We start from the raw sequence: 25478 nt of genomic DNA, 5'->3' as shown, positions 1-25478 counted from the left end.
ATTACACAATAATCTATTTTCTTTAAATAATAACGTGCTGGCTTGGTACATCAGTAAAATGATAAAACTTGTATAAAGCTTACGTTACTACTAAAATGCATAAAACTTAGAGGCTCTACTAATAACCACTATAAAAGAGTCTTGAATTCCATCAGTGACCATCCATAATAGGGGAAATTCAACAAATTGGTTACCGTCAATATCTGCATAAATTCCTTATTATCGAAAACATAAAGTTTCCTTTTAAGGAGGAAGGTGTTATAAGTATGATTTCACCCTAAGTGCACTATCAGATTCTAGCTGTTAGCAGAGACAGTTGACCAGAACATTAATTCCAGCATTCTGGATATTTTATACCAAAGACTGTCAACAGGTTCCATTTTGTTGTTTATCTTCCCATGGCTAAATGTGCCTGGACTAGTCAGACCCTTCTGAGGCACATATGTTATATTAATTAAGATCCCTTATCTCTAACCCTTACTAAAACAAGAGCAAAGTGATAGAGTATGCAGTTTTTAGTGGGACTTGGCACTGTAAGAAACACAGGTTTTTAGTTTTTGTGAAGATTTTACATAAAATTGTTGGACCCTTACATGGTGCTTGAGTGTCCTTTGAACCCGAATGAAACACACACAGAGAGAGGGGGAGGGGGGAGAAAGAGAGAGAGAGAGAGAGAGATTTAGATTTATGGTCCATTGGAATTCTATCACAACGAACTTCTTCACTTTTCCAGATACCTTATTTGTCCTGTAGAACTTCCAGTTCCCTTTTCCTGATCCTTTACTCATTTGCAAAACCTTTTGTTTTAAATAGCAAACCAGTCTAGAAATGTTAAAGTACACTCACGCGCTCTAGGGACAGACGAAAGGGAAGGGTGAGTTCCATTATAGATATAAACGTTTATAGCCCACAAATAACAAGAAAGCGAATAAACAAACATCCCAGGAAATTAAATAATAGACAAGTAAGTTTTCAAAATTTGAATTGGTATTCAAAATCGCCGATATTCTTATGACTGTAGCTTACATATTGGCACTAAATATTTTCGAAAGTCGGCATTTACATCCTGATGGTCGATAGTCTCACAACACATTCACCTTCAAAATAAAATGACGCAAAGAACCATGCGTCTGGTCATGTGACTATGCTAGCATTGATTTGACCCAATATTGCCATATAAATCATTCTCTTAATGATTAATCCTCCATCCGACAATTCTAATATTGTCGCCAGACAAGGCTATTGAATTGTCGCTAGACAAATCTAATATGGTCGTTAGACAAGTCTAATAGGGTTGCCAGAGGAAATAGACTGTCATTGAAATATTCGTTTATTGACTGTTTTGATTTTAAATATTGTGTTGAAACATTAAATTAAAGCTCAGTGTCTTTGGATAAAATGCATTCCAGGACGATTTCGTGCAACATTAAAAATTGGAATATTAATAAATGTAAACAACTTTGCAACTTAGTAAAAATTAAAAACTTCTGCAAATGAGGGTAAGAAATACATTATTGCACGTTATACCCGAATTTTATTTTAATGGAGGAAAAAACAATGGATTTATTGATTAGACAGACATTATATCAACTTTGAAATCTGGAAATGGTGTCTATACGTATATAATTACAAGTAGGGGACTTCTTATGTCTTTACGATAAGCTGTTAAGTATCGTTTATGTATTGCTTTAGTATAACTACAGACCACCCGCACTTAAGTTAAAAGTCATTTAAAGTCCTTTTTCGCCCCACCCTACTCCATCAATGCCTACATATTTATAGTTTTGTCTCATTTCACAATATAATGTTTCTGCTCTAAACACTTATAAGTTGAGGTATGACATTTGATAAATATTTAATTTATAGTTTTCTTTTAAGATCTCATTATACTGTTTCAATGTTTGAGATATTATGAATTGATTAACCACATCTGCCACATATTATAAATATCAGTGGTCATGAGGAGAGAGCTTGAAATAAGTTGATGCTTGTCACTCGTTCCTGATTAAACCAATCTCGAAATGCCAGTCAGATATATATGTATGTATATGTAGGGAGTTAGTTTGAGGCACTTTTAATGGTCACTGACCAAAACCAGACTCTCTTGAATCTTAAATCTTAATATATATTTTATTACAGTTATTGACCAGGATGTGCCTGAAGCTGCAAAGATATATTGATTATAAGGTCAAAGGACTCGATTTAATGTGTCAGTAATTGACGAAGCCCGTTTCACGCATTGTTTCTCAAGTTATTTGTAAGACAGGTCAAGAAAAAGGCTTATTTTCTCAGAGTCAACACTTCATTCAGTGATCCAATTATTCCACTTTCATAGCCACTTCACATGATTCCATTGGGTAAATAACTTTTGTATTTTTGGATCTCCCATGTCAGAGTTATTAGCTTCAAATTTGATGTGCAGTATCAAATCATAATTCTTGCAGGTTTAGTTTTTTTTTGTTTTGAAACTTGACAATCCGACACTCTAACCACTAGCCACAGCGTTTCTCTTTATGGTAGTAGAAAATAAACAATAAATGCTCAAAAAATAATGTTAATATTATATATGCACGTTTCAGAAGAAGATATGATGAAATGGTCTCGCGCGCATAGATTGACGGTTTGATTAACAAATTTAAGTTTATATCACTTTCTTTCTTTCTTTTTGTTTATAAAAAAAATGTATTTAATAATCGCAGAGTCGTAACAATTGTAAATTACGTAAATTCAATAAAAATGGAATTCGTATATAAATTGCATCTCGAATCCAAATCGGTATAACTGGCAATGTTTTTAATATGTAAACACATTTATTGTGTACAGCTTCTCTCCATCTCTTTGTCTCTCTCTCTCATTATACACGGCGAAATATCTGTTCATCTTGCATGTTTATCATATATTTATGTACGCGATACATTATTTTGTGTCTTTATTTTAATTTTCTGTACGGCTTCCACATGACGCCTCTCAGAATCCACGACCAGCCCATGGAAGTGATAATATACAAAAAGCAAGACAGATATCGAAAACACGTCTTATCAGCTGAATTTGAGAATAGTACAACTAACTAAAATGTCTCATGTCAGTTCAATTTGAATATATATAAAACCAAATAAAAATCGAAATCAAAATGCTGACGATTGTCCGAATGTATATATACAAAATAAGCTATCCCTTTAAAACAGTCTTTATAATCAAATTTTTATAAACTTACTGGGTCCCGTTTGGATATACATATATCGTTCATTTTCATTTATCAACACAGTATGGTGTGAACGGACATTATTATCAGCCTTTCTTCTCCCTCTCTATCTCCCACCCACCCACCCCACCCCACAACGTTTCTTTGCATCGATTACGTCATTCTGCTGTATGGTTTTTAGACCTAAACAAGGAAATGTGTTGAATCAACATTAGAGAAGTCTACAAGGAACATGTGTTGAATCAACATTAGACAAGTCTACAAGGAACATGTGTTGAATCAACATTAGACAAGTTGACATACACGTTTAGGTGCTCTTTGTTCTTGTGACCTATACTCGTATCCACTGTGTATAATTTCACAAATGGAACTAATGAGCAAAGCACGGGCATTAAATAATTAAAATACTCACTGTTGTACAAATTATATTTTATATTTCATGGTGCGATTTCGAAATATATCGGGGGTGGGGGATGGAGAAATGATGTTGCCAATGTGGCGATACCACTTTTATCGTCACAGTGGCGGTACCACTTTTATTGCATCAGAGGCGACACCACTTTTGGAACTACTTTCTCCATTGAGGAATTATATCTACCCTAATTCTGTGTTGTTCAGACCCGTGTTTCCATATTTAGGTCTACTTAATTCTTCTTCTTCCTCTTCTTCTTCATCTTCTTCTTCTTCGTCTTCTTCTTCTTCTTCTTCTTCTTCTGCTCATTCTATCCCTCCTTTCCTTTCACCACCTCCCTCCTTCAGGATATGCAGATCTTAAAACATCTCAACAGTAAACCATATAGTGTGTATTTATGCAATCAATGATGTGCAGTCAAATTATGCTAAAACAGCAAAGTGTATATTTCAAGTATTAACTTTCTACTTTCTATAAATTTCTTTTTTGATGATTCATAGAAACAGTCAGTGACTGAACTTTCATGACCTGTTGCTAAGTGTGTCATCGATACAGGATTGTATACATGTAATTCTCTACCTGAAACGATACACAATTTTAGAAGGAAAAAAAATACTCTTGATTAAAAGCAGTAATGTAATTTTTAACTAGCATATTTAAATCGCATTGTAATCTTGTTTGAATATATTGGACAAATGAGGAGTTGATTAGTTTTATTTGGAAACTGATATTAAGTGACAAACGAAAATCGGATACAGCCAGCTCCGAGCTAGACAACATGCTTGCCAAGGATACTCAAAATTTAAGCTTGAATACAGAATAAACAGTGAATGATGAAAAATCCTGGCGAGCAAACTCATAGTCATTATAAACGTTTGTTTAAAAAGCTACGTTCTGAAGTTTGCTATATACAACCGTTCTGATATGTTTCTCGTTCCCCCACCCCAACAGTATCAATCACCAACCCACCCCGAAATGTGTTAGCAAAAAAACAAACCCGACTGTTTTCATGTTCGTAGGAATGCAGTCATTATTTTGACATTATACACAATATGAAGTATGATAGTATAGGGTAAATTTGTAAAACGTCACTGTCCCAAAATTTTTGTAAGATTTGGAAACTTTTTTATTCGATATAGTAATGCAGCTCTTAATCGCATGGGCACAGAATGGAGTACGCTCATGCACAAATAGGCGGTTTAGGCCTTTACACGATGCACATAATTAAAATAAACTTTGTTTTTCTTAGTAGATATACGAAAATATTTCACTCGTGAAGCTGAAACATTTTGCTTAGTCATTCGTGGCTTCTCCACTCATGACAATACAATATTTCCTCTTCACTCGTGAAATACTTCCGTATATCTGCTAAAACAAACCACATATATCTTATTTTTAGTCCTACATACAGACTTGCCACTGCTCAGTCAAATTTTAATTTTTTAAAAATGTATTATTATTATTATTATTATTATTATTAGTATTCCATGGGGACTATACTATGTAGTTCTCTAATTTAAATCTAAAGAAGCAGAACCGTCATTAGGTAGCGTGGGAGGGGGAGGGAGGAGTTGGGGTGGTATAGCTCTCTACCATAAACAAAAAGCTTTCTTCAACTAATGAGGAAAATTTGCTTTTCAACTTTTTCTTTTTCTTTTATATATTAATTCAGCTGCCTAATTTTTATAGCAGTTTTGTAAAACACATTATAGACTGTTTGAGGTACTGAATGTATCCCACACAGTGCATTGGGTATTAATGCATTTCAACTCTACCATGCAAAAAATACATTGTCGTACAAATTACTTTTTCCTAACCAGTTCTTCGTTAACATCAACTCTGTCATAAACTGTAAATCTGCCCTATTATTCCTTCAATGATTACACTTTTCTTTCTGCTTTTCAAGTCTTTCATTTTGCCTATTCTAACAATCAGATGTGCAGAGAAAGTCCATACGTACGTTCTCTTGTTGTTTTCGTTAACTTTCAGACACATTTGATTCTGGGCATTCTTTTGCAAGGCTTTGCTTTTTTTCTAACTCTCTCTCTCTCTCTCTCTCTCCATCCCCCCACCCCCGTATTTGTAATCGTGTAACGAAAGACCGAATACGGTATTACTTGATAGGTATTTCCACTCTATAGGCTCAACAATATAAAAATGTATAAACCGGTTTACGAAGAGTGCTTGTAGCAGTGTACTCTAACGTGACTCCTACATTTACATTTAGTGTTAAAGGTTAATTTTTTTTTTAGTAATATACAATTCAAAACAGGCGGGTGGCGAATAATACTCAGCTTATTTAGAAATGTCTTTAAATTGTGGTAATAAATATTCACTTCACTAAAGTTACCTGTAACACTTAGAAGTGAGTCTGTGAAAAAAATAACTAACAATAAAATAAATTCCATACGTTTGTGCTGACAGACGTTGAAGAAGTGTACAACAATATGGAATTTATATGTATGAAAATATATGTTACTGCGACTTATCAATAATCCACTGAGTGGCTATGAGAAGTGGATTTAGTTTAAAGAATTGAGAAATTGGACATAAGCATTCTTTTTTTGACATTCTATATTTAAATAAAATACTATTTCGTAAGAACTGAAAACCTAAAACGCAGATCCTAACAAAAGATATGGAGGTCTCTAATGGTCAAAAGTGTCATTTTATAAGAAATACATAGACACGATTGTACATATATAATAATAATAATAATAATAATAATAATAATAATAATAATGAGTATAATATCAGTGGTAAACATTAATTTGATTCCTAAGCTGATCGGTTTAGAATATTTTAACAACGTTAGTTCATAAGTATTTTTTTTACATGAAATACCTCTTTCTATGCATTTAGCTGTGTGCTTATCTAACTTTTTTCAGCTGAAATTATGTACCCCAATAATGGTAAATACACCCCAAATGCTCGCCAGTCCCCATTTATGACATTCATATGCAAGACTACCAGTTATACTCTACTATCTTCTTGGCTCCATGTTACACAGCATTTTAGCCATTGTGATGATACACACGCAGTTTCCTGTTATGTTGAATTGAAATAGTGGACACCTACTCTTCTCACAATGACGGTGTTTCACAAGTTGGACACCTACTCTTCGCACAATGATAGTGTTCCGCAAATGAAATGTTTAAATTTCACATATGTTTCATAATTTTCTTCGTTAATAACAGTACCGATCACAACCGTGCTGTCTACATGCAAACATTGATAACTATCGGGTTACTTCTATACGTTTAATGCAAGTCAGTTTTTGATAGCTATGTATATGTGTTTAATACAAGTCTCAGTTTTTGATAGCTATGGGGCTATTTATATGCGGTTAATAAAAAATTCAGTCTTTGATAGCTATCGGGTTACTACTTATACGTGTTTAATACAAGACTCAGTCTTTGATAGCTATCAGGTTACTTATATATATATATATATATATATATATATATATATATATATATATATATATATATATATATATATATATATACCTTTACCACAAGTTTCATGGGACAATGAACTCTGGAAGAAGGGTGATGCCACATGCGGTGTTTGTAAAGCCGCATGTGTATGCAAAATGTACACTTGTCTTCTTAAATCTTTATTCAACATGATGATTACATTGCAATTCTTAAATTCTGTTTCGTTGTCATCATCTATTTCGCGTCTAATGCGATATAAAATTTCCCATTTTGACTAAAGCAAATCCACATTGGTAGTTTTTTAAAATGTAAATAATGTAATATTTCTAACTTCCTGCGTTCTATACATGATATTTGGCTGCACTACACCCACCCACCCAATGAATCCTGATTGTATTCCCAATAGACCTAAGCAATTTTGTCGAACTGAAATGTGCTATAGAGATGCATGGTCTTGGATATTCGTGCAACTTCTGTAATGCGTCGTATTTCCCTATAGTAGCTGGCTTCTTAAAGCCATTCTGTTATCAGTGATCAATGAGACGGGGAGAAAAAAAGGTCAAATGCTTTTATATCAAAGTTTAAGGTCATTATTATACACATATGTCTTGTTATCAACAAAGTTTATCTATGTAATAAACAGGTAAATGACACATGAAGGTCCAAACTTTAAAGTCAAAATACAGCATGTAAACTGCAGCATCAAACTAGTTCAACTTATTCAAGCAAAACAAGGAGGCGCGGTCTTAAAACTGATCTCGGGTAAAGTATAAAAAAAAAATGGGTGTGTTTTTGGATTTTTAACGTAGGTTGAACAATTTTTCAGTCATATTTCTACGATGTCTGCAGTGGCACTTTACTGGCATTGTGGCATCATGCTGCTAACATATAGCATGGTTACCCACCCAGTCACATTATCCTGATAATAGGCTTATCAGTCCTGGCACTAACCTCTTAATGATGAGCGTCTAGTGAGGCAGCTAATAGTTCTAACTTTATAAGTCTTTGTTATGACTCGGCGAGGGTTCGAACACGCGACCTCCCCCATCGTAAGCGGGATCTCTAACCACAAATGTCAAACTTACATTCTATGCATATACCTGCTTAGAAACTATCATATGAATACAACAATAAATTGTATATCACAATAAGGATTTTAAAAATATATTATTTTACTATTTAAACCGATACTAAACACATCGTTTTATATATATTTTATTACTCTTCAACTGCTCATAAGCGTTATTCCAAATTTGTCAAATTCATAATAAAATTTAGAAAGAAATTTTATATTTACCGCAGGAATAATAATAACAATTCATTCATGGTTTCTCGCTGACCCATGTTACGGTTCATTAATGCAGCAAATAGTTGTCTCAGCGCAAGTATTATAAACCAATTTGGACTCGAGACAATGCTGTTTAAGGTCAGTATTATTTTTATTTATTTATTTATTTATTTATTTATTTATTTATTTATTTATTTATTTATTTAAACAGGTACTTGTCCTTTTAAAAATTTCCAAGAGATGTAAACGTGGCTGGTTAGCACCTTGTGAAAATTTCATGAATATTGCACAAGAATTGTGCAAGTATTACGGGCTGAAAATATAATGTAATAAATTAAATTCCATTTGTCTCATTCTTTTGTTCACGCTCTTGTCCTGTCAGTCGATGACTTAACGAACACATCAATGATAGACCAATGTTCCTATGACGTTACGCATGTAATCATTCCCAGACTAGTGACTAGTGCGTAAAACTTCCTGTACGTTTGTGACTGAAGATGACCATCATCTTCCATTTTAAGGGAAAAAATGATCACCCAGTGCTAGAAATCATAATTTTTTACAAGACGCACCACGTTGATGTGATGTTAACAACCAATGTCTGCAGTTCACGTGTGCGGGAGTTGGGGTGACAAACTAGATGTTATGGGAATGGGGCCAGACTTATTGCATTACGTCACTGACTAACAAATCAGGAGGTGCAGATTTTGATAGTTGCCTTGTATGATGTTTGCTTGCCAATTTAGGCCGGGACAGTATAAACATTATTGGCGCGTTGCCGGACGGGATTGATGATGGCTCGGAGTAACTACGCCACTGTCATTCAGTCGAATAACTGAACGATAATTCAAACAAGTTCCGGTGTGTTCGGAGTTTAAATGAAGTTATTAAGTGCAATCTTTGTATTTGTAATGATGCTAAACACGAGAAACACGACATTCCGCTGCAAATAGTTAACTCTTAAAATTGGAACTCAGTTTTGGACTTAATACTCCATGTGAAAACTGTTATAATTCGGACTATTTTCTGATGGTAATATTTTTGAGGAGGGATCCTCAAAAATATTACCATCAGAAAATGGTCCAGTATTTAACAATGATGCCAAAAAACATTGAACAGTTATTATGGTAACCTGATTGTCAATTGTAACAACAGATAATATTAATGGTGTAAGTCCGACTTAGAAGGAACAAAATCCAATGTCAGTTAAAAACAATCTTAACATTTAAAAAAAATATCACACCACATGGGCCGATTCTGATAACGAATTTGCTGTAAGGCGTTTCCAACAAAAGCAATATCTATTGTGAACAAGCTTAAAACAACTCTAAGTTACATCCAATCCGTGCAATAGGATCACTGTTCTGTACAGCCATTGCTGTCAGCCTACCCTGTATGTCTACTTTGGTGAATTTTTTTGTTAGAGGACTATTTGTTGGCGGTCATTTGGAACATTTCTATTCGTTGACTAACATTACCACTCGCGGCCGAAAATTATAATTATTATTTTTATTTGCTTCTTTTTCTTCTTCATTGGGACCATTTAAATCTCATGGGTTCTTTGTAGGTCCATAACCGTCACAGATTACTCTACCAGAACTCCAGCACCGGGCCTATCGCACATAGGGACCTCACCAATTACATGACACCAGTAAATGCCGATAGATCACAGACACTGAAAAAAAAAAACTGACGGTGCTTTAGTTAACTTGAACATTGGTATTTAAACAAAATTAAAGTCCGCACTTTCTGAAATTTATCATTTTGACTCATTTTTATAAACATTATAACACGTTCAAAATGTCATAAATAGTTCATATTTGTTGGTGAAATTCCAAAATTTATTGATTCACTTTTGAATTGATTGATCTTTTAGGACTGACTTTATTGATCTGTTATGCCTGTAATTAGAACACACTGACTCAAGGCCAAAACTAGTATTTTACACATTGTCATACAGTGTTGACTATGAGGGCATATTATGAGTGTTTCGTGTACGATGGGTAACTTGAAATACAAGACCTGCGTGGAACAGAAAGATCACGCTAAACAATATCTTTTCTTTTTGAGATACCTTTTTTATATTTTTTTAATGGAGTTACTTCTTTGGAGTTAAAGTTTTAAGTAGGAACTGGGAAGTCATCAAACTAGAGCAAAAAGGTCAACTATATTGACCCATCTGAGGATAAGTATTTTCTCCGAAATTCGTTTGTCCGCATAATCACTTTAAACCAACTAGGGATTTTAACTGGCGGGGAAATGTATATAGAGAGAACACTCCCGTTTATTTGGGATTCAACTGTCAACGATCAGGTTACAATAATAGTGTCATCACTCATACTGCCCCCTCCAAAAAAGGATAAAGAAAATAAAATAATTGTTGGTGATGGGGAAAACTAGTGCCTCCTACTCCCAAATAATAAACATGAGCGCGAAGCAACTTAAACGTTTCATTGAGTTTGTTTTCTTTAAAATATCGATAATTAAAATTATGCATTCGAAAAGCTTCAAATGAAGGAGCTTCAGGGTCTTTCGCCCAAAGGTCTCCACCCGAGGTTCCATCCCACCGACCTCTCGCCTAATTATTTTAGCCTCCTCCATTACTACCCCCTCTGACTCCAACACCACTTCCCCATTAAAAAAGAAAAACGACATTTCCGGATATGTCACTGATACATCATATTCATAACAATATGCAATAGTAGGCAGACTGGGCAATTATCACTGGTATCATCATATTCATAACAATATGTAACAGTAGGCAGACTGGGCAATTATCACTGGTATCATCATATTCATAACAATATGTAATAGTAGGCAGACTGGGCAATTGCCACTGGTACCATTATATTCATAACAATATGTAATAGTAGGCAGACTGGGTAATGGCCACTGGTACCATCATCTTCATAACAATATGTAATAGTAGGCAGACTGGGCAATTATCACTGGTATCATCATATTCATAACAATATGTAACAGTAGGCAGACTGGGTAATGGCCACTGGTACCATCATCTTCATAACAATATGTAATAGTAGGCAGACTGGGCAATTATCACTGGTATCATCATATTCATAACAATATGTAACAGTAGGCAGACTGGGCAATTATCACTGGTACCATTATATTCATAACAATATGTAACAGTAGGCAGACTGGGCAATTGCCACTGGTACCATTATATTCATAACAATATGTAACAGTAGGCAGACTGGGTAATGGCCACTGGTACCATCATCTTCATAACAATATGCAATAGTAGGCAGACTGGGCAATTATCACTGGTATCATCATATTCATAACAATATGTAACAGTAGGCAGACTGGGTAATGGCCACTGGTACCATCATCTTCATAACAATATGCAATAGTAGGCAGACTGGGCAATTATCACTGGTATCATCATATTCATAACAATATGTAACAGTAGGCAGACTGGGTAATTGCCACTGGTACCATCATCTTCATAACAATATGTAATAGTAGGCAGACTGGGCAATTGTCACTGGTACCATTATATTCATAACAATATGTAATAGTAGGCAGACTGGGTAATGGCCACTGGTACCATCATATTCATAACAATATGTAATAGTAGGCAGACTGGGCAATTGTCACTGGTAACATCATATTCATAACAATATGTAATAGTGGGCAGACTGGGTAATTGCCACTGGTACCATCATATTCATAACAATATGTAATAGTAGGCAGACTGGGCAATTCTGAGATATTAAGCCTTTACGTTGTTTTAATAAAAGGTTTTATTGTACGAGTGCATTAATGAATAAAAACCAATATTTCTATAAACGATCAGGTCTTTTGAGTCGACAAAAATGACAGCCAGCGAGGAGCCAAACTAAAGGCCCGATGTAGCAGATTAAACAGAACATATCATGTACCATATTATGTAAAACAAACACTTATTATCTCAAATTCTCATATTAAGGGAGAACACTAGTTGTCAATGATAAGGAAAGATTACTATATGCACTCAACGGGCAAAGAAGGTAACTGCTTTGTTGGCCGTTCTTATGAGCATACTAAAACCTCATTGAAAAGTTACATTGATCATTCTTGTAATTTTCAGCTAGTGACTGAATTTCGCTTCATAATTTCACTAGATTTAAACGGAACACAAACCATATAAGTTTCACTTTGTGAATTAATATGAAAAAGTTTTCTCTTTGACCTTTTTACACTCTTGTAATGATTCACTTATCCTTTTTTGTAATCACATTTGGACTGCTCCGGTGGCCTAGTGGTTAGAGCATCCGCCTCGGATGCTGGAGGTCGCGGTTGGAACCCAGGCCTAGTCATACCAGAGACTATTAAAAATGGTACTAACAGCTGTCGTACTCGGTTCTCCGCATTAAGAGGTTAATGTTAGGACTGGTCATATGACTCAAAAATTGTTAAAAATCCAAATCATACACACACATTCTCATTTGCTTATATATACATATATTTCGTAATTATCCTACGTATCTTTTCGTGTAGTTATTCACTCTATCGTACTCTTGTTTTTTACTTTCATTTTTGTGAAAATAAAATTCACATTAATTTAAAGGATGACCTGATTAATCGCATATTGAAAGTATCCAGAAAACAAGTCAATCACAAAAATATTAACACTTAAATTGATAGTGTAATTTATTTAATTAATTATTATTAATTAGTTAACTAATTAATTAATACAATTAATTTAATTCGTTCTCTGTTCGTTTTATTAATTGCTGAAGATTAGTTCGTGGATAAAATAGACTCTTGTTATTATTAAGCGGTATTAAGCGGTTTTAGGAATAACTTTGCATTAGTACTTCTATCTATATCATGGTTGTCTCCAAATTGTTCTCTTTTTCTAGCTGGATCGCTTTTAACAACCAAAAACAAATTATCGCAATTACTGATATATTCTGATGAGGTAGTCAACACGTTCTTGAAAGCCATAAAATGACTCGACCAATTTTGTTTTCTTGAAAGGAACCAATATAGCATTCAATATTCCCATGCAGTACATGGTAATAATCATTGTCTGAAAGTCAGTAAATCAAAACGTTTCTTACAACTTTTTGGGGTTATGAAATATTTCTTGCGCAAATTTGTAACTTTGACGAGGAGTTATATCGTACAGCAGAGGTATGGAAACATGTTTCAAGACATTATTTATTCTACAGACATCACGTGATAAATATGTCATGTTACCTCCGTTCATTGAAACTATATGAGAGTAACGAAAAAGAGATTACATATTATTTTTATCACAAAGTACCAACAGCAGGTTCTCTACAAATGCACAAGTTTTAGTACCTATCTCCTATTTGTTTGTAAGTTGATTTACCCGTACAACAAATGTTTTCGGATAGCGTTTATTTATTTTGCTCGTTCACTCAGTAGAAGATACTGGTTTGATCCTCTGACTATGAAACCAAGCATTAACTCACTCAAAGTCGAGAGAATAGACTAAGGAAAAGGAAAATTAAAAAGCGGTACGTTTTTCAAGGATGAAAAGAAAACTGTTTTTCTCCATCTACTCATGAATTGCTCGGTAAATATCTCCCATTGTCTTGAAGATTGTTAATGTCATAATCTACTGTAACGAAACATATAAAACACATTCATAAGCAAGTTGAGGTATATTGTGAGAATTATAATATCTTTTCATGAACATTTACTTTATTTGTCTTTAAAATAAATTCCTAAACCCCAAAACCATTCTGATTATGAGTATAACATACATCATACAAAACGGCAGCCTTTACACCACAACAAGACTTAGATAACATTTCAGTGAACACAATTAATGCACTGAGAAAAAGTAAATTGGACTTAAATACATAGAAATACGCTAGAATGTGAAAACGTGCTGTACAAAGTTATGCCTATAATCGTACTCATAAACAAATTAGAATTTTATGTGTGAAAATTTTTCCTGTAATTCGGATTAGATGGCTAAAAATGATAAAATGGTAAAATCGAACAAATACTTTAAATATTGATATCGAAATATCACGTGCCATATATATATATATATATATATATATATATATATATATATATATATATATATATATATATATATATATATATTCGGGATATCTCTTGTTACGACAAAAAATTACCTGAACTCGGAAACATGTAACAACAAAACGTAAATTTACAAAGACGAGAACAGGAAGAAAAACCAAAAGAGTCTTGTGTTCACGTGTTTGTTAACTAATTAATAAATACAATTAATTTAATTAGTTCTCTGTTCGTTTTATTAATTGCTGAAGATTAGTTCGTGGAAAAAATAGACTCTTGTTATTATTAAGCGGTATTAAGCGGTTTTAGGAATAACTTTGCATTAGTACTTCTATCTATATCATGGTTGTCTCCAAATTGTTCTCTTTTTCTAGCTGGATCGCTTTTAACAACCAAAAACAAATTATCGCAATTACTGATATATTCTGATGAGGTAGTCAACACGTTCTTGAAAGCCATAAAATGACTCGACCAATTTTATTTTCTTGAAAGGAACCAATATAGCATTCAATATTCCCATGCAGTACATGGTAATAATCATTGTCTGAAAGTCAGTAAATCAAAACGTTTCTTACAACTTTTTGGGGTTATGAAATATTTCTTGCGCAAATTTGTAACTTTGACGAGGAGTTATATCGTACAGCAGAGGTATGGAAACATGTTTCAAGACATTATTTATTCTACAGACATCACGTGATAAATATGTCATGTTACCTCCGTTCATTGAAACTATATGAGAGTAACGAAAAAGAGATTACATATTATTTTTATCACAAAGTACCAACAGCAGGTTCTCTACAAATGCACAAGTTTTAGTACCTATCTCCTATTTGTTTGTAAGTTGATTTACCCGTACAACAAATGTTTTCGGATAGCGTTTATTTATTTTGCTCGTTCACTCAGTAGAAGATACTGGTTTGATCCTCTGACTATGAAACCAAGCATTAACTCACTCAAAGTCGAGAGAATAGACTAAGGAAAAGGAAAATTAAAAAGCGGTACGTTTTTCAAGGATGAAAAGAAAACTGTTTTTCTCCATTTACTCATGAATTGCTCGGTAAATATCTCCCATTGTCTTGAAGATTGTTAATGTCATAATCTACTGTAACGAAACATATAAAACACATTCATAAGCAAGTTGAGGTATATTGTGAGAATTATAATATCTTTTCATGAACATTTACTTTATTTGTCTTTAAAATAAATTCCTAAACCCCAAAACCATTCTGATTATGAGTATAACATACATCATACAAAACGGCAGCCTTTACACCACAACAAGACTTAGATAACATTTCAGTGAACACAATTAATGCACTGAGAAAAAGTAAATTGGACTTAAATACATAGAAATACGCTAGAATGTGAAAACGTGCTGTACAAAGTTATGCCTATAATCGTACTCATAAACAAATTAGAATTTTATGTGTGAAAATTTTTCCTGTAATTCGGATTAGATGGCTAAAAATGATAAAATGGTAAAATCGAACAAATACTTTAAATATTGATATCGAAATATCACGTGCCATATATATATATATATATATATATATATATATATATATATATATATATATATATATATATATATATATTCGGGATATCTCTTGTTACGACAAAAAATTACCTGAACTCGGAAACATGTAACAACAAAACGTAAATTTACAAAGACGAGAACAGGAAGAAAAACCAAAAGAGTCTTGTGTTCACGTGTTTGTTAACTAATTAATAAATACAATTAATTTAATTAGTTCTCTGTTCGTTTTATTAATTGCTGAAGATTAGTTCGTGGAAAAAATAGACTCTTGTTATTATTAAGCGGTATTAAGCGGTTTTAGGAATAACTTTGCATTAGTACTTCTATCTATATCATGGTTGTCTCCAAATTGTTCTCTTTTTCTAGCTGGATCGCTTTTAACAACCAAAAACAAATTATCGCAATTACTGATATATTCTGATGAGGTAGTCAACACGTTCTTGAAAGCCATAAAATGACTCGACCAATTTTATTTTCTTGAAAGGAACCAATATAGCATTCAATATTCCCATGCAGTACATGGTAATAATCATTGTCTGAAAGTCAGTAAATCAAAACGTTTCTTACAACTTTTTGGGGTTATGAAATATTTCTTGCGCAAATTTGTAACTTTGACGAGGAGTTATATCGTACAGCAGAGGTATGGAAACATGTTTCAAGACATTATTTATTCTACAGACATCACGTGATAAATATGTCATGTTACCTCCGTTCATTGAAACTATATGAGAGTAACGAAAAAGAGATTACATATTATTTTTATCACAAAGTACCAACAGCAGGTTCTCTACAAATGCACAAGTTTTAGTACCTATCTCCTATTTGTTTGTAAGTTGATTTACCCGTACAACAAATGTTTTCGGATAGCGTTTATTTATTTTGCTCGTTCACTCAGTAGAAGATACTGGTTTGATCCTCTGACTATGAAACCAAGCATTAACTCACTCAAAGTCAAGAGAATAGACTAAGGAAAAGGAAAATTAAAAAGCGGTACGTTTTTCAAGGATGAAAAGAAAACTGTTTTTCTCCATCTACTCATGAATTGCTCGGTAAATATCTCCCATTGTCTTGAAGATTGTTAATGTCATAATCTACTGTAACGAAACATATAAAACACATTCATAAGCAAGTTGAGGTATATTGTGAGAATTATAATATCTTTTCATGAACATTTACTTTATTTGTCTTTAAAATAAATTCCTAAACCCCAAAACCATTCTGATTATGAGTATAACATACATCATACAAAACGGAGCCTTTACACCACAACAAGACTTAGATAACATTTCAGTGAACACAATTAATGCACTGAGAAAAAGTAAATTGGACTTAAATACATAGAAATACGCTAGAATGTGAAAACGTGCTGTACAAAGTTATGCCTATAATAGTACTCATAAGCAAATTAGAATTTTATGTGTGAAATTTTTTCATGTAATTCGGATTAGATGGCTGAAAATGGTAAAATGGTAAAATCGAACAAATATTTTAAATATTGAAATCGAAATATCACGTGCCACACACACACACACACACACACACACACACACAGACACACACACACACACACACACACACACACACACATATATATATATATATATATATTTTATATATATATATATATATATATATATATATATATATATATATATTTTATATATATATATATATATATATATATATATATATATATATATATATATATATATATATATATATATATTCGGGATATCTCTTGTTACGCCAAAACATTACCTGAACTAGCAAACATGTGTAACAACAAAACGGAAATTTACAAAGACGAGAACAGGAAGAAAAACCAAAAGAGTCTTGTGTTCACGTGTTTGGTAAGCAGCATTATATCTTCTGATATTCGTGTCTGAAGTACCAACATTTCATTATAAATCATTTGTAATGGTAAAATCAGGATATCAAAATCAAATTAAAACCGTGTTATGGTAGCCGGTGAGGTACCTGTTACACTTCCAGTCTGCTTATTGGTTTCTGTGTCTTTTTGGTCGAGTGATCCATTTTCACCAATTGTATATAAAGCATGACCGTTATGTGACATGTTCGCTTTAATATCCGGATTTTCGAGGGAAACACCATTTACATAACTTATACTTCCTTGCTTTGTACGAGCCCTTGCGAAACTTGAGCTGTCAATGGAACCGTTTTCTTCCACTTCGGTGATGGTATGGTTTAGTTGATGACTAAAGGGTGGTCTCCATTCTGGATGCTCGTATGAACCCTTCTCGTATAGTTGATGGATGGAGACGCTACTCCTTCTAGGTACTGAATCCACGTGTACATCACGCATGGCAACGCTGTTCCTTCTACTTGCCACAATTTCTGGATGTTCATATGGACCCTTGTCATTCAATTCTTGGGAAGTCATCTTCATATTTGTGTACCCTGAAACAAAGACACGTTGTCATTATTGTTGTTGTTGGTGTCGTTATTATTATTATTATTATTATTATTATTATTATATGTATTATCTTAACGACGATTAAGATAGCAAGGCACGAAATTTGTTTGGCAGAAATCAGAAAAATAATGATTTTGGCAATCTATTATCTATAAGTAGTTGGGGGGGGGGGGGCGGGCTGTTTAGCAACAATGGGAAAATACATTACAGACCACCCATGGGCACGTTTAGCGACAATGAGAATTTAACATGGGGAATATTGTGCCTGTATAGCGACAAAGGAAAGTTGGGTTGTTGTATAGGGACATTAGGAATGGAACAGGTGAAGTTACGTCACGGTACTGGACATTGGTAACAATGTGGCAAGGGTGTGACCTGAATACGCGCTACTCTAGGTAGAGACAAATACAGTAGAGATATAGACAGACATGTACAACACCCATACATAGATTGATGAACATCATTATATCGCACCTAAACTATAAAATCGACTAAAAATGTACCAGGCAAAGAGAATAAATATCTTTTTGAGAGAGTGGAGTTGCCCTGAAAAGGGCCTTTCGGTTTCTTCTATTTTCTAATTCCGTCTTTTCCTCCACCAGCATCTCAATTTTTGCATCACATTTTATGTCTTCTACTCGTTATTTTCCTCCTCTTATTTCTCTTTCTCCACTTCTTTCTTGCTCTTCTCATTCTCCTCTTCCTTTTCTATCTTTTCATTCCATTCTCTCAAGTGTTTTCTGTGCTCTTCATCCTCATTCCCCTCCTTTTCTTCTCCATTATCTCCCTTAACAATTCCTTTGACTTTCTCACATTGTTTATCTCCATGGCGCGAATGACTGACTGACTAAATATTTAAATTATAGTGGTGGGCGTACATATGTACATGTACCACTTGCTGATGCCTGCACGGCAGGCTATTTAATTAATCCTGGGGGGAAGAATAAATACCACATCCCCCAGGCATTTATGTGCACACAGAGCACTATTTAATTTAGCCTTCAGATCGTGAGACTAAATGTCCCTAACGACTTGAATGAAGGGCTTTCATGAATTGGAATGGACCCAACACACACTAATGTGACAACCAAAGCAGTATGTGACGCCCGTTGCTATTGGTCGCTACTATGACGTCCAATCGAGACACCTGGATTTGACCGGTGGAAATGGTTCCACATGTCTATCATGTTACAGGAGGTCCGGGAGAGGCAAGGAAGAAAAGGTACCTGTCAGCAGGCGCCAACGTACAAAGCCCTGAAACGCGAGTCCGTGCTTAACCAAATTTAGTCAAGTTATTTTAATGGACGTTAAAAAAAAAACCAATAGTGTGTAAGCCACCTGTGCAATCTGATCAAATCAAACGAGTCATACAATTTTCCTACGTTCTAACTACTCTAATAATTCATGCGGAAGGTCGTGGGTTCGATCCCCAGCTGAGTCATACCAAAGACTTACAAAAATGGTACTAACAGCTGCCTCGCTTGGCGCTCAGCATTAAGAGGTTAGTGTTAGAAATGGTCGGCCTGGTGTCATGATAATGTGACTGGGTGGGACATCATGCTACATGTCTGCGGCATGATGCCCTAGTGCTAGACATCACTACAAACTGTCACACTGCAGACATCATAGCGATATGACTGAAAAATTGTTAAAAGCAACGTTAAAAATCCATATCACACACACTCACACACTCTAATAATTCTAGTAGATAGTGTACATTGTAAGTGCCCTACAAATTTATATTTGGTCAATACAAGTCAGTGTAATGGTTTTATCGAATTGGGATACCAAGCTAATATGGTTCCCTTGATAAAAGGCAATTTTGTAGCCCTAAGAAGGGCTTTTAGATCAGCAGCCTAAAGGTATTCCAGTGGTTTTCATAGTCCCATGTTTCTGCCGCTGTGTGCCGTTCCTCATATGTTTTAGCGGGAACTGCCTCATACCCGGACATTTGAGACAACTCGTTGGCATAGTCCACAAGGATAGTGAGCGGGTATTCCTGATAGGCCTTTGGGTAGTACTGCGAGAGGGTACGCTGTTCAAATAGCCATTGCTGATTGCTAGGTTTCTTCCTCGTCCTTAGTGACCTCCAGGCCATATACTTGATTGAGCTGATAAATTTCCTGGTCTTTTGGGGTCAGTTATGGTTTCTTGTATTCCTAGTTCTTCATAGCGCTGCTCTAGTGTGACCTCCTCTTCCTTTCATCATCAGTATTTTCTTCTTCCGTAACTAACAATTGTTCTTCTGAGTTCTGTTCTCTTCTATCTCTGGCGGTATCTCAGTCTAAGTGGTAGCTTCCATTGTGATTATTTCGTTTTGAGTTGCTGTATCCTTCATATTTACCTGTGTGTGTTGGTCTGGGTTGATGTTGTGGATGTTGAACTAATTATTTGGGGAACCTTTATCGGGTGTGGGTGTCCATGCATGCTGCCTAAGTTGATAGCCGGTCTAACGGAGTGGTCAGCCGACTTGTGGGCAGGTTTCCTTCTCTGGTTACGTTTTTTGTTTCTATTCTTCTTTTTGGCTATACAGTAGTCTCTCTCTCCTCCGATATTTAGGTCTTCCCCCTCAGTGTTAGAGTCCCAGATACGAAGAAGTGTTGTTCTCTTTGTTTCCGCTCTCAAACTCCAGTTCGAAGCTTGTTTCTTTAAACTAAGGGCCTTAATTGCTCTTAGGGCTTGAGCGGGAATTACTGCGATAGCTGGTAGCCATCTTGGCACCACGCTGAGCACGCTTTGTGTCGCGGTGTTAACTCCCATCACTGTTGTGATTGTAGCTCGGTCAACGTTAATAATGATGATGGCGCGAATGATGCTGATGAGATTTTATTAGCGTCGCTTGCGCACATAGTGCATGCACGACGATTTAAATTCTGCAATAGCAGACTAATTAATTGTTAGAGGGGGACCAAAAAGGAGCCTCATCCCTTAACGCTTTAATACACACAGAATGTGCTACTTAGCTATGTCCAATTTCTGGATAATGTAATCCCACGGGACAAACGACGAGTGGGAATAGAAGCACCCATGCTCATCGTTAGTAGTCTGTATCAATTGCTTCGCTTATTAGGGGATTACAAACCACTTATAGCGCTACCCAAGTATCGTGATGGCACGTTAATCAGGCTAATAGGTTTCATACGTGCTAGCATAGTATGATTGAATGTCCGGTTGAGGGTAGGACGATGGGAATGTAAATAGGAAGTGAGCTGTATGTGACATCCAGGGTTAATTTAGATCCCATTTTCTAGAATAAATAGCGTCTTGCTGAATTTTGAAAGATTGTATCTGTGCTGTTGGATATAGTGAAAAGAAGGAAAAGAATAATAATAAAATGTATTTGTATCATTTTTTTAAAGTTGGTATAAAGTTCTACTTTATATTTATAGGGTTTTTATTTGTATCATTTGATAGTTTATGGTTCTAAGTGGAGTGAAGGGATGATCATTAATGGTTAAATTTTTCCTTGTTTGTCAGTGTATTTCAGGAAAAGTAAGATATTCTCTTATGTCGAATTGATGTTAGGGTTACTGGACGACAGGTAGTTTGGGTTCCTATGTGTTTTTGATTGGTCTTAAAGATTTCCCGTTGTGCATGATATTTGTTGCACTCATTAAATACATGGTGTAAATCTTCTGGGGTAGGACAATGCGAGTAATTCACGCTTCAAACATTGTTAATATGAACGTATTTTCCGAAACTGCTGGCCAGTAATGTATTTCCAGTTTTGATTCTGGTTTTAACTGTCTGTCTGTGTTTATTGGACAGAGTCGGTTATTTTGTATTCCTGGATACTTCTTTTCGTATGAGATAGAATGTACGACCTTTTGTACTATTGTCCCATCCCTGCTGCCATTTCCCTAAAATTTTATTCCTGATTATGCTATAGTATTCTTTGCAGCTGTACTGGAGTATGATATGGCTGCTTTCTATTAGTTTGTTTTTAGCTGCTTGGTCAGCTTTTTTGTTTCCTGGGATGTTGATAAGGGATGGTACCCATATAAATTCGATTGTCCTGTCAGTGCTTTCCATTTGCCTCAGTAACAGGTTGGTCTATTTTACGAAATTGTCAAGGCAGGTGAAGATGCCGGATTTCGGTGATTTTAAGACACTTAGCGAATCACTGATAATTAGTACTTTGCGAATGTTTGTGGATTTCACCCATTTAATGGCTTCAGTTATGGCCCAGAATTCTGCTGTGTAAATAGAACAGTTTTCTGGGAGTCTAGCTCCAAGCTTTAGGTCTTTTTCCGGTATTACTATAGCGGCTGATGTTTTGATAGGATCGTTTGCTTTTGATCCATCGGAATAAATCTTAATATAATCTTGATATGATTTGTCTATGTTAGAGAGTATTGTAGATATTATCCCTAGAGGTGTCATTTTTGGCTCCCCCTTGCCAAAAGGTTACTGAATTGTCGTATTGATGGAGTTTTTGAGATATAGTGAAGAAATATTCTGTGCTGTTGTAATTTAGGATAGTACCGCACCAGTGACCGCTTAGTGATAGCCTGTAAGGTTATTATAACTGTATCCAATTTGTCTGATTTGGATGGGGTGATTTTGGGTGAATTCACCCTTTCACTTATGGTTATTTTTAAGCTTTCCTAGGCTGGTTGGTGTGCTGCTTTGTGCAGCTGGACCTAATGGTCCTTGGGGTTCGGACAGCCCCATATATTCTTATGTTTTGTGGTCCTAACTAGTTTTACTAAGTATTTGGTTGCCGCAATGTGCAGCCAGGCCTGCTAGTTCTTGGGGTTGGACCACCTTATATGTATTAATTTTGGGGTTGTAGTAAGTTATCTTATCTTGATAGACTTTGCTGCCTTGTGCAGCGGGGCCTGATGGTCTTGGGCTTTTTAGACCACCTTATATATTCTAGTTGTTTTTGGGTCTTATCTAGGTGTTCTAATTGTTTTTAATGTCTTAAAGAGAGACTGACCTTAGTGCAATAGCGTTAGCTGTACTACAGATAATCTGTGGTCACCTTGCGGTATGAAAAGATGTTAGTAGAATTTTGGTGCCCTAAAAATATAAGTAATAATTTTTTTTAAAACAATGAAGAAAAAAAATTAAATTTAAATAATAGTTTTTTTTGTATAAAAAAGATTAAGGGTTATTGCAGTTTCATTTTTTCTCTCTATATGAGTGGGCTTAGGGTTGTTTGATTTATTTTCCTGAAGCTATTAGTATGGTGTTATTTTATTTTCAGGCTAAGTCTATTTGATATCTTTGCTGAATATTCAGGTCGCTAAGACATGTCAAAGACATCTTATCTTATTTATTCCCTAGTTTTAAGTTTATTAGCCTGTTTACTAGTTTTGATACTTGTTTCTATTTTGTTTTATTTGTGTGATGTTATTTTATTTCAGGCTAAATCTATTTTAATAAGACATATATCTTAGCCGAATATTCGGGTCGCTAAGACATGTCAAAGACATCTGAACTTATTGTTCCCTAATTTTAGGTTTGTTAGCCTGACTACTAGTTATGGTAGGTTTGTACTTATTTTGCATTGTTTGAATAGAGTTATTTATGATTTTATTTTCAGGCTAAATCTATTTGGAAAAGACAGATATCTTTGCCGAATACTCCGGTCGCTAAGACGTGTTATAGACATCTGATCTTATAATTCCTTGCATTTGGTTTGTTAGCATGTTCCTTAGTTGAATTAACTGATTGATTGATTGGTATTTATTTGTTCTTTTGTTTAAATCACACCATTTTTCCCAATGTCGGTAAGGAAATTTATAATATTTTGGTAAGTAGTGCCCTTATTTAGGCTTTATTTTTTAAGAATTCAGGATAGGTCGTTGGGGCCCATATTTTCTGTTGTTTAGTCCTAAACCTAGTTCTTTTGGGTTCTTGGAGAGGGCAATGTGTGGGCATTTGCCATTTGAGTTTGTGATGGTTGTCAAATATATCCCATAGCTGGTGTCTAATTTAGTTTTGCCTATTATTATCCTATTGATTCGTTTTTGGTCCTGACTTCTAACAAGTTGTGGTGGTTTGTTATATCTTGTGACCTTGTTTAATATGGAGTATAGCTTGCGTCCCTTTTTGCTGCTATCCCGTAGTTTTTGTCATTTACTGTCAATTTTAATTCTGATAATAATGTACAGTTCTTGGATGCTGTAGATTAATGCTACTGAGTTAGGTTCATGTAGATGTTTTTTAGCTACTTGATCTGCTTTATCGTTACCTGTTAGTCCGATGTTGGAGGTCACACACATGAACTCTTTGTTTTTGTTTATTATGTAGTTGTAATTTTTGTTCTAGGGTTTAACGCCATTTTTCAGCACACGATAGACTATACATGGCGGCCAGTATAACTGGTGGAGGAAGAACCCTGGAAAACCCAGGAAAAAACCACCGACCCACGAGAAGCTACTGGCAGGCTTTCCCACGTACCCACGCTAGCCGAGCCTTGGAGTCGAACCCACACAGACAGAGGTGAGATGGCAGTGATCCGGAACGGTGAGCGCTTTAGACCACTCGGGGCCCCTTGTTATGTAGTAGTTGTTTAATTAAGTGATTGGTTTTGATCAAGTTTCTTCTTGTGATAAAGTGGTTTTATTTGGTAGATTTTTTGACGCTAAGGGATTCGCTAATCATAACAGCTTGTTTAATATTTGTTAGTTGGATCCATTTTAGGGCTTCCATAATGGCTCAAAATTAGGCTGTGTAAATGGTGCAGATATCGAGTAATTGTGCTCCGAATTCTGTGTTGGTTTCAGAGATTACTATGGCTTTTCTGCAGTTTTGTTCGGATTGGTAATTTTGGAGCCATCGGTGTATATCTTGGCGTACCCTATGTATTTTTCTTCTAGTTCGGTTAATATTTTGGTCCTTATATCATGTGCTTGGTCTTGTTTGTTGCCATAAGTAAGGGCTGTTGTGTTACAATTTGGGTTACCTCCGGTCCAAGGTGTTGGGTCGGGGTAATTACATTGTTCAGCTTGTAATGTGGATAGTATAAGGTCTCTGGTTAGCACATGTATTTTGTTTGCACCGGGTGGTTGTGGTACTAGTTTTCTACTGAAAGGGATATGACTTTGTTGGATAATTTTCTTGGTGGGGTGGCTAGTTTTGTGAATTAAAACTCGTGCGGCATATCTTAATATGCTTTCATTTCTTC

The 25478-nt window shown here is 35.0% G+C and overlaps 1 protein-coding gene across 1 annotated transcript in view; it reads right to left on the bottom strand.

Moving 5' to 3' along the window:
- Positions 1-17569: 17569 nt before the first annotated feature.
- LOC149785008 (putative ammonium transporter 1) overlaps positions 17570-25478 on the bottom strand; it is a 101108-nt gene continuing 93199 nt past the window's right edge. Inside the window, exon 11 of the mRNA XM_089978704.1 lies at positions 17570-18324. Coding sequence (XP_089834830.1) covers positions 17852-18324 — 473 coding nt within the window. The 3' untranslated portion in view covers positions 17570-17851. The remainder of the gene's footprint in view (positions 18325-25478) is intronic.

This window comes from Sinohyriopsis cumingii, chromosome 13, assembly GCF_028554795.1.
Source record: "Sinohyriopsis cumingii isolate HCF-2022 chromosome 13, ASM2855479v2, whole genome shotgun sequence".
NCBI lineage: Eukaryota > Metazoa > Mollusca > Bivalvia > Unionida > Unionidae > Sinohyriopsis > Sinohyriopsis cumingii.
The sequence above is the reverse complement of the archived record's forward strand: the minus strand, read 5'-3'. Positions and strand labels throughout refer to the sequence as shown.